Source organism: Leguminivora glycinivorella, chromosome Z (assembly GCF_023078275.1).
Source record: "Leguminivora glycinivorella isolate SPB_JAAS2020 chromosome Z, LegGlyc_1.1, whole genome shotgun sequence".
Classification (NCBI taxonomy): domain Eukaryota; kingdom Metazoa; phylum Arthropoda; class Insecta; order Lepidoptera; family Tortricidae; genus Leguminivora; species Leguminivora glycinivorella.
The window spans coordinates 11856951-11865999 of record NC_062998.1 but is presented as its reverse complement, the minus strand read 5'-3'; the positions used below and the strand labels follow the sequence as shown (position 1 = coordinate 11865999).

At 35.5% G+C, this 9049-nt stretch overlaps 1 protein-coding gene and 1 long non-coding RNA gene across 5 annotated transcripts; one reads left to right on the top strand and one right to left on the bottom strand.

The window, feature by feature from the left end:
* Positions 1-592: 592 nt before the first annotated feature.
* On the bottom strand, positions 593-3679 carry LOC125240864. Of its 4 annotated transcripts, XM_048149007.1 has the most exons (6): positions 3633-3679; positions 3117-3299; positions 2695-2965; positions 2305-2376; positions 1961-2169; positions 593-1620 (listed from the first exon to the last, which is right to left on the bottom strand). In XM_048149007.1, exons 2-6 carry the CDS (start codon positions 3183-3185, stop codon positions 1606-1608), a joined length of 636 nt encoding a protein of 211 aa, XP_048004964.1. In that variant the 5' UTR covers positions 3186-3299; positions 3633-3679; the 3' UTR covers positions 593-1605. The 4 variants fall into 4 exon arrangements, with proteins under 4 accessions (XP_048004964.1, XP_048004965.1, XP_048004963.1 ...); XM_048149008.1 differs by having other exon boundaries at positions 3103-3672; XM_048149006.1 differs by having other exon boundaries at positions 3117-3672.
* A 1774-nt stretch (positions 3680-5453) lies between these two features.
* LOC125240865 lies at positions 5454-7306 on the top strand. The gene is made up of 3 exons (XR_007178682.1): positions 5454-5494; positions 5629-5752; positions 6149-7306. It is a non-coding gene; the product is annotated as an uncharacterized LOC125240865 (long non-coding RNA).
* Positions 7307-9049: the final 1743 nt, after the last annotated feature.

The window sequence follows — 9049 nt, the reverse complement described above, 5'->3', positions numbered from 1 at the left end:
CATCACTTTCTTACCAACCCAATAGATACCTGGTCCCGCAATAAGAACCGTTTTATTCGATTTCGCGAGTCGACAACATGCTGAGTGTAAGATGTTTTGATGTTTTTGTGTGATACGTGAACTTTTAAATGTCTTTATTGGAAATAGTTCAATGTTACTTCTAATATATTTAATCATGTGATACAAGTATTGAGATGTCAGTGTCAGTGTATCATGTAAGTATTGAGATGTCAGTGTCAGTGTATGTCAGTATAAATATATACTTCTATTAGTCTTTGGCCATACCTAATAGTATAATACAAAGGGTATACCTACATACAAAAGAGTCATCATTATCACAAAAGTTGGGTAACAGTAAACATATTTTGTGCAACTGTGACGAGATGTAAAAAAATCTGTTTGTGCCGTGACTAACTTTATATATGCCTAATTTGCTACTGTTGTAAATAAATCTGATTTTTATGTGGAACCAATGTTCCACATAAAAATCAGATTTATTTAAGAATTCCTATATTTTGCAATTATATAGGAATCAGACTTCGGACATTTTTTTATCTTCTTAATGACTACAATATCAATCAAGTTCTGTTAGTATACTTTTTAAAATCTGATGGTCTTCATATTCCTGATTAACAAATCCAATTTCGGTTCTAAGAGATAATATGAAATTGGTTCAGATTCACTAAGGACCGCAATGGAGGACGGGAAGCCCGAAGAGCCAAGCAGTAGCAAACCCGCTGTTACAAAAAAAATAAAAAAAAACGAAGTCTAGCTCGTAAGACAATACAAATCAAACAAGAGTTACGTTTACTCACTTCTCTTTCCAATACTGAACATGAATCACTCTTAAGTGCAGATCATTACGGTACAATTGACGTAGCTTTTAATTCAAATATTCCAATTGATTACTATACCAAAGAACCCTTAAGAGATATTGATGTTCCATCTGATTCAGATGATAATATTAATTCTTTTCTTGTATTGTGGTCTAAGAAACATAATTTAGGTCACTCTGCTCTAAACGATTTGCTAAAAAAGTTGCAACCTTGTCATTCTTCTTCACCGAGGGATGCACGAACGTTATTAGAAACGCCGCGTAATGTAAACGTTACAGATTGTGCTGGTGGTTCATAGATATGTATACTTTGGCCTTGAAATATATCTAGTAGAAAGAGCTTCTAAAGGCACAACATCTAAAAACCGTTCATGCAACGAAAAATGACACAAAGAGAATATTCATTTTATCAGTAACACAGAGGTGGTTTAGATCAATCTCCCGACAAGCAGCTATTTATTGTAGCACTTTATTACGGGGAATCAAAGCCCAACAATGCTGCTGTATTTCTGCGTCCCTTTGTAGAAGAATGTTTACGGTTAGAGCAGAATGGTTTATATGTTAATGGAGTAAAGTTTGAATTTCAAGTAAGTTGTATAATAGCAGATGCACCAGCTAGGGCATTTATAAAATGTATCAAATCCCACAATTCCTTGCGCGCTTGTGAGAAGTGTCAACAAGAAGGTGTATATATTGGAAGAACTATGTAGCCATATTCATCTGAATTATTTCTTGTATCACAGCATCAGTAGCGTTGGTTGCAACCTGGTTCAACCGCACTGCGTCTATAAAAGATGTAAATACATATGCAATTAGCTACGTAATTTCCGTAAATTTTATTAAATAATGAGACAGCTGGGGTCAATTGGGGCAAGCAAGATTAATCTAAATTGGAGGTTCATCCGTTCGGGAGCTACGATGCCACAGACAGACACACACACAGACAGACACGTCAAACTTATAACACCCCGTCTTTTTTGCGTCGGGGTTAAAAATACCTCAAACCAGTATGAGCAAAATACAAATTGCATTATACTAATTACACATGGCCTTGCCATAAGGACCCTCCAGCCATGGATGGTCACATTATGACAATGTAATAACTAATAATAATAAATGACATACCAAAAGTTTTCTGTTCTCGGGAGCTGCATTTATCCACTTTTCAGTATCAATCAAATCCTTGCTGTCCTCACATGGCAATGTTCTTTCCCCTGGCAGTGAATGTTCCATCGAGACAGAAGATGATCGCACCCTATTTAATATTTCATTCTGTGCGATTTGCATCTCTTTCAAGTCAGCTTCAATTCGAGCTAAGTGCTTAGCTATGACATCTGAAATCAATATAAGAATATAATGTTAGCAAATATTTACTTTAGGTATGCAAATATACAACTGGGTAGTAAGGTAAAAATGCAGATGTAACTTCTAACAGTTATGAATGACACTAAGAGTTTAACTCCTCTCACCTAAGGCTTGTGAATTTGGCTTCTCATTTATAAAAAATGGTGTTATTGTAAAGTCTAGGTTATCCAGGCCACCTGAAAATAAAAAGATTTTAGAGAAAGAGAAGAGGCTGATTTTTAAATTAGGTGATCATAATTAAGTAGTCATAAATACTATTAACCTACTTATCCTTAAAAGACCATATTCTTATCAAGTCTTAAACAGAATGAAACTGCAGACTGACTCATAAACGTTTAAAAGAATTATATTACTAGTCATGATGCATACTTGATGCAAAAACTCACAAGTTTAAAAATAATGATAATCTATGAAAATCATATCATCATCCTAATACATGCCATAAAATATTTATTTTTAACTTATGTTGGGTGTAGGTAGTAAAACATACTCACTTGGACTTTGCAGAAGCTGTGACATTTCACTGTCTGTAGTCTTTGCAGAGCTTTCCTTGAAATCTTCACGTTTGCTCAGATCTGTATCATCATCACTTTTGTTCAGTTCTGTATATACCGGCCTAGAGTGTTGCTTTTGGGATTTTGAGCTAACAGGTGTAGATTGCACCGAAGAAGTTACTTGCTTCCGATAAGTCCTATTTTTTTCACCAGTATAAGCCTCATAATCATCATCACTATAAACAGTAGGTATGTTTATTTGATTTTTCACCTGTGAAAGTAATCTCTTGTAATAATATGCCTTAATACTAGTTTTTTTTTGTAAGTTGTGACAAGATATCTCAATAACACAAACATCTAAAAGTAATTTTGTTAGCACAGATACAAAAGTGCCACGAAAATACAGACCCTGCTGAACTTACTTGGCTGCAAACTTGGTCATCAATTTTTGGGGCGGCCACAGACATCGCTGCTTCCCGGGTGTCAGCCATTCTTCAGCAAACTCAACGACGCTATACATGCCGCTACACAGAAAATAAGGGACGTGCCTCGCTGTGTAGACCCACACTATTGTATTGTTAGAGGTTATTGTCATGTATCACACACTAAAACCGAAAAAACCCGTTAATATAGTCGAAAACACATTATTAACACGCGACGCCATGACGCCCATGACCGCCATGTATTAAACGTGCACACGCGATTGTACGGAGCAAGGTGACGCGTCGGATGTACATGTGAATAGCAAAAAACTGCAATTTGATTCGCGTCATGTGGCGTGTAATAATGTATTTCCACCTTAATGTTATTCATTACAACTTAAATGAAGGCACCATAATATATCATTGATTACTCATTACGCAGAAATCATAACAGAGCACACTATATAGATACTTAAAATAACATTCGTGGTAGCCAAAAATATCATCTTGACTTACCTGATCACTGAATGTTGACGCCAAATACGAGAAATTTCCCTTGCTTTTGCTTGCTTTTCACATCACCAAAGAAAATACACCGGTGCCGATGCAATGCAAGCGACCAAGCCACCATTCAGCGCATGGGCCGAAAAGGAAAAATGAAAGAAAGCAGTGTTGCCAGGGCCCTGAACTCACAAGTCACATTTAGTTTCCCTAAAAGTCACCATTTTACTGACCAAGTCACCTTTTTATAGTATGGATAGGTAAATTAATTTTATGAGAAGAAATAAAAAAACCCGTATGTATATGTGTCACAATTTAACTATACAGACCTTATATGATTACTTTTCTTAAAATCTTACACTTTGATCATGTTATTTGAGTTTGATTGGATAATTTCATTAGTGGTAATTTTTCGCCTATTTTCTTAAATTACTTGACACATTTTTTTTATAGATAGTTATAAAAAGCTCTTTCATTTGATATTATAACACAACATAGTTCAAAAAACTTTGATTTTTGATTTTCAATTTTACCTCGCAAAAGTGGCCCCCATAATTAAATTTTCTTAAAATTACATGTCCGTTTTTTTTGAGTCACAAATTTCAAGTTAATCGGTTCAGTAGTTTTGGAGAAAATTGGCTGTGACAGACAGACAGACAGACACACGAGTGATCCTATAAGGTTCCCGTTTTTCCTTTTTGAAGGTACAGAATCCTAAAAACGAAACTTTTTTTACGAAAGTGAGAGTGAGAAGAGAGTAAATCCATCTCACTGTCACTTTTATGAAACAATTCCAATATAAAATGTGAAAATTTCAAAGGGATACCCTGTAAGAAATTCCTAATTTATTTGCTTCTACAGTTAACAATATTGTCCTTTTATTCGAAAATGTTTGAACGATGTATCAAATGTGAAACGTTATTCGACTTAAACGTGGCCTAAACGAAAATATTACTTTGCTAAATGAAAATTGTCCAATAATAGTTCGAATAATTTGCACAGAAGCGAACTAAACCGAACCAAGATTCTACATAAAACGTTATTTGACCAAAAGTGACAGCTATAGTTTGATTATTCTACTAAATGGCATTCGGCGAATCGTTGTCGGCGAATCAATAATAGGCTAAAAAAATATCGGAGAATCACTATAGGTGTAGCCATTTATTTAAATAAAAAACTAAATCCTTATATAGTTTCTTTTTGACCCAGTGGTTGACTGGTGGAGAATGCTTTAAGGCATTAAGCCCACCATTTGTACTTATTTTTTATGTGCAATAAATAAATATAATATTCAGTAATGTCTTTAGAATTTTTACATTACGTAAAATACTCTAAAGAACTCCAAGGAGGGCTAAAAGTCACCAAAATGGTGACTTTTGGAACCGTCTAGCAACACTGATTAAGGAAGGGCAGGGCGGGGCACCATTATCGCGTGTTGCCAATTATAAAGAAAAATGTTGGGTAGTATAATATAGAGCCCTATAACGAGAAAGGCAGTATATACAAGTATTCCCGACGTTTGGACCGTGTAGATTATAATTATACACGTTTATAATCTCTCACGAATCAGAAATGTAAAAGTAAAACTCGTGCCACATTATAGTCTAATGAAATATTGAGTGGCAACACCCAATAAAATGTCATTCTGACATTGATAACTTTGACAAGCTACTCAAGCTCTCTAGCTAGCTAGTCTTTGTTGAGTTCATGATGATATTCGTGATATTTTTGCCGTGATATGCAAATGCAAACAAAAACAAGGGTCAGAGTATAGCAAAAGGGGCCCGATTCTGGGACTTAGAAAAATTTGTGAAGAATTTTTTTTTGAAGAAGAAAGGAAAACATGGAGTGTCTAGAAGTGGTGTCCAAATTTGTAGGTTAGTAGAGCATAATAATTTGATACTTTTGTTTAAGTATATCACCAATCTACAGTTCATTAAATACTTATATCTTTCGGTCCAATCTATCTTTTTTAAATGATGGAATTTAACGGTGTATTTATTGTTTTCAGGAAAACTCGACGTTTCTGAAGAAAAATAAGTTCTTTTGGAAAATCTTGGGATGCTGAAAGACTTGCTGATTGAAAAGATTTGCTTAGTCAAAACAAAATTTAGAGAAAATATCGTCAATGACTGGTAAATATTAAACTGAATTCAGTAATTGTCTTTTTCAAAAATAGATTAGCATAGGTTACCTACCTAATTTGACTATTATGTTGATTCACTTAACACTCAATTTGAATTTTTATTAAATGGACTCGCTATAATACATATAATTAATAACACTCATAGATTTATACATATATAGAATACAACCAAAGTTAGGATTATAGTTATTGTATACAGGGCCAAAATAATTTTATTGTTTGTAAAACCTACAGTGCTTATAAGAATGTATTGGGTTTATATAATACAAGACTTGCTTGTTCTTAAACTGAATTAGCTATCAGACCATACAATATATGGAGCTGTACTACATGTCCTATAATGTATATGTAAATGGTGTTTATATAATTTAATTTTTCCTTACAGATATCAGTTTTTCTACATTGAAAAGAATAAATATTGAGGGAAAAGCTAACCATGGTATCTTCTGTACTCCAGGGAACAAAGGATCAGACAAGCCCACAAGATAGAGCTAATCTGGAGCTCAGCAAAGAGAAGAGTCACAAGCAAAAATTTTGGCATACCAGCAGCTGACCTTGAAAAACTTATTCAGGAAGCTTTTGACAGCATAACACCAGAGCTTTAGAAGAAAATGACTCATCATGTGCTCAATATTGAAGCTCAGTGTAAAACCAGAAACAGAATAATGGAAGAACTTGAATCGTTTATTTTAAGTGTGTTTAATGATGATGACTCTGACAGTAGTTCAGAATCAATGGACGCTGAGTTTCTAGAATCCGATTTTGATTATAGTTCCTAATAAAGTACAAAACCTTCTTAATTTTACATAATTTTAAATTAAAGGAAAAATGGAAAAATTCACATATTATTTGCAGATAAAAAATAACTTCTTAATTTTACTTAAATTTTTCCTTGCACAACATAATTATTAGGCTCATTCACTACAGAGAGTGCTCTGCTCTCGGTCAATCGGTCAAATGAACTAGTTGGTCTTTTAGTTCCTTTAGATCGGTGGTTATTGGGAGTCAGGGATGATTTAGGTCTGATACATTTCATTCCAGACTCCTTTTACATATGATATTTTTCCAATCTTTGGTAACTGAATATAATTCCAAGTTTTAGTACCTATAATATTATCCAAGTTATATTTTATATAGAAAATATTTAATTTTCCTGCATAGATTTAGACCTTAAACATTCCTTTCATCTCTTTCACACTTGTGCGAATGGCATTTTTTACTGTTTCGTTCCGCCTGTTATCCAGTTCACTCGGTCAAGCGCTCTCCGATCCCACTGAACTATAGGACCTAATAAGGACCGATTAAGACCGTGCAAGATTTAGTTCCTTTCGGTCATTTATGGGATTTCATTCCTATCAGTACTTAGCTCATGACCGACACAAGCCTACAACGTATCAGCATTGCGATACAACGAGCAAATGTCTCCAGCATCCTTGGTACAATGCCTAAATGGCGTAGCTATTGTAGACTAGGCTAGTTCTTAATTTCATTTCATTATGATTTTATTTATTATTGTAGAGAAATAAATGATTATGACATTTTACTTCATGACTTTTTATTCTAATAAAATATTTTTTTCTATAAAGGAGAGCTGGTAGCGGCCTGCATTATATGAAAACATTATATCCGATCAAACTATTTTTAACCCCCGACGCAAAAACGAAGGGGTGTTATAAGTTTGACGTGTCTGTCTGTCTGTCTGTCCGTCTGTCTGTCTGTCTGTCTGTCTGTCTGTCTGTCTGTCTGTCTGTCTGTCTGTTTGTCTGTCTGTGTGTGTGTCTGCCTGTGGCATCGTAGCTCCCCAACGGATGAACCGATTTTGATTTAGTTTTTTTTGTCTGAAAGCTGAGTTAGTCGGGAGTGTTCTTAGCCATGTTTCATGAAAATCGGTCCACTATGTCACGGTCGGGGGTTTTTTCAAAATTTTAATTTTGTGGTTAGGTTATTATTTAGAATCTTTTGATTAGGCTTTTAGTCCAGTGTGTTTCCTGTTAACTAAATCTTGTAAGTGAAATTATATATTGCGTGACGAGTTTCGACTCGTCTTATCCGTATTGACGAGTTCTTTCATTATATTTGGTAAGGGTCTGATATGCTGGAGCTGGAAGGTCTGAAAGGCTGGACAATCCTACGATATTCCTGATTGGTTAATCCAACCTAGTAAGGCCATCGATAGAGGTTTGTGGGAAATTACACAATAAACCTTGTGGGCTGGCCAACTGTAGAAGCTGTTGGCCCACTGTTGTCAGTTTGTAGAAAATATTACGTTGGTATTACATCGTTGGTCCATTGCATTTTAATGGTACACTAAAGCTACAAATTCATCATTGGTTACCCAACCGTAGAGATAGTAGGGCCATCGTTAAAGGTTTGTGGGAAATTACACAATAAACTTTGTGGGCTGGCCAACTGTAGAAACTGTTGGCCCACTGTTGTCAGTTTGTAGAAAATATTACGGTGGTATTACATCGTTGGCCCATTGCATTTTAATGGTACACTAAAGCTACAAATTCATCATTGGTTACCCAACCGTAGAGCTAGTAGGGCCATCGTTAGAGGTTTGTGGGAAATTACACAATAAACTTTGTGGGCTGGCCAACTGTAGCAGCTGTTGGCCCACTGTTGTCAGTTTGTGGAAAATATTACGTTGGTATTACATCGTTGGCCCATTGCATTTTAATGGTACACCAAAGCTACAAATTCATCATTGGTTACCCAACCGTAGAGGTAGTAGGGCCATCGTTAGAGGTTTGTGGGAAATTACACAATAAACCTTGTGGGCTGGCCAACTGTAGAAGCTGTTGGCCCATTGTTGTCAGTTTGTGGAAAATATTACGTTGGTATTACATCGTTGGCCCACTGCGTATTTAACCACAATATATTTTCGTGGAATTTAATGCGGTTAGCCCAATGTTCTACCTACGGTAAAAAATCTTCGTTAGTTATCCTACCGTAAAGCTAGTAGGCCCAATGTTACACGTGTGTGGGAAAAACAACAGAATCTCTATGCGGTAGGTCCAATGTTGGGGCTTTGTTGGTAGACCGATTATCATCTCCCAACAATAAACCAACCGTTGGCGAGGACACCCCAACGATAAATGCTACTAGGGATAGTCGAAATATAAAAGTAATTAGTGTAATTACACTAGTTTTCCATTTTCCTCCTGAGAGAACCTCCTACAGTCTCAATAACGTCTAATCTCATGTCATGTCCCTGAGAGACATCTCCTGGCGGAGAAATTTGTAAATCAGTTTACCCCTGACAGCCGGTCATTTTTGCGACTGT

Excerpts from the sequence above, each read along its gene's own strand:
- LOC125240864 (XM_048149005.1), bottom strand. The coding sequence starts at position 3,289 with ATGACAATAACCTCTAACAATACAATAGTGTGGGTCTACACAGCGAGG. Across the intron at positions 2,931-3,116 it reads ATGACCAAGTTTGCAGCCAA|TGATGATGATTATGAGGCTT; the intron begins GTAAGTTCAGCA and ends TACTGTTTATAG. Across the intron at positions 2,170-2,304 it reads GCCAAATTCACAAGCCTTAG|ATGTCATAGCTAAGCACTTA; the intron begins GTGAGAGGAGTT and ends TATTGATTTCAG.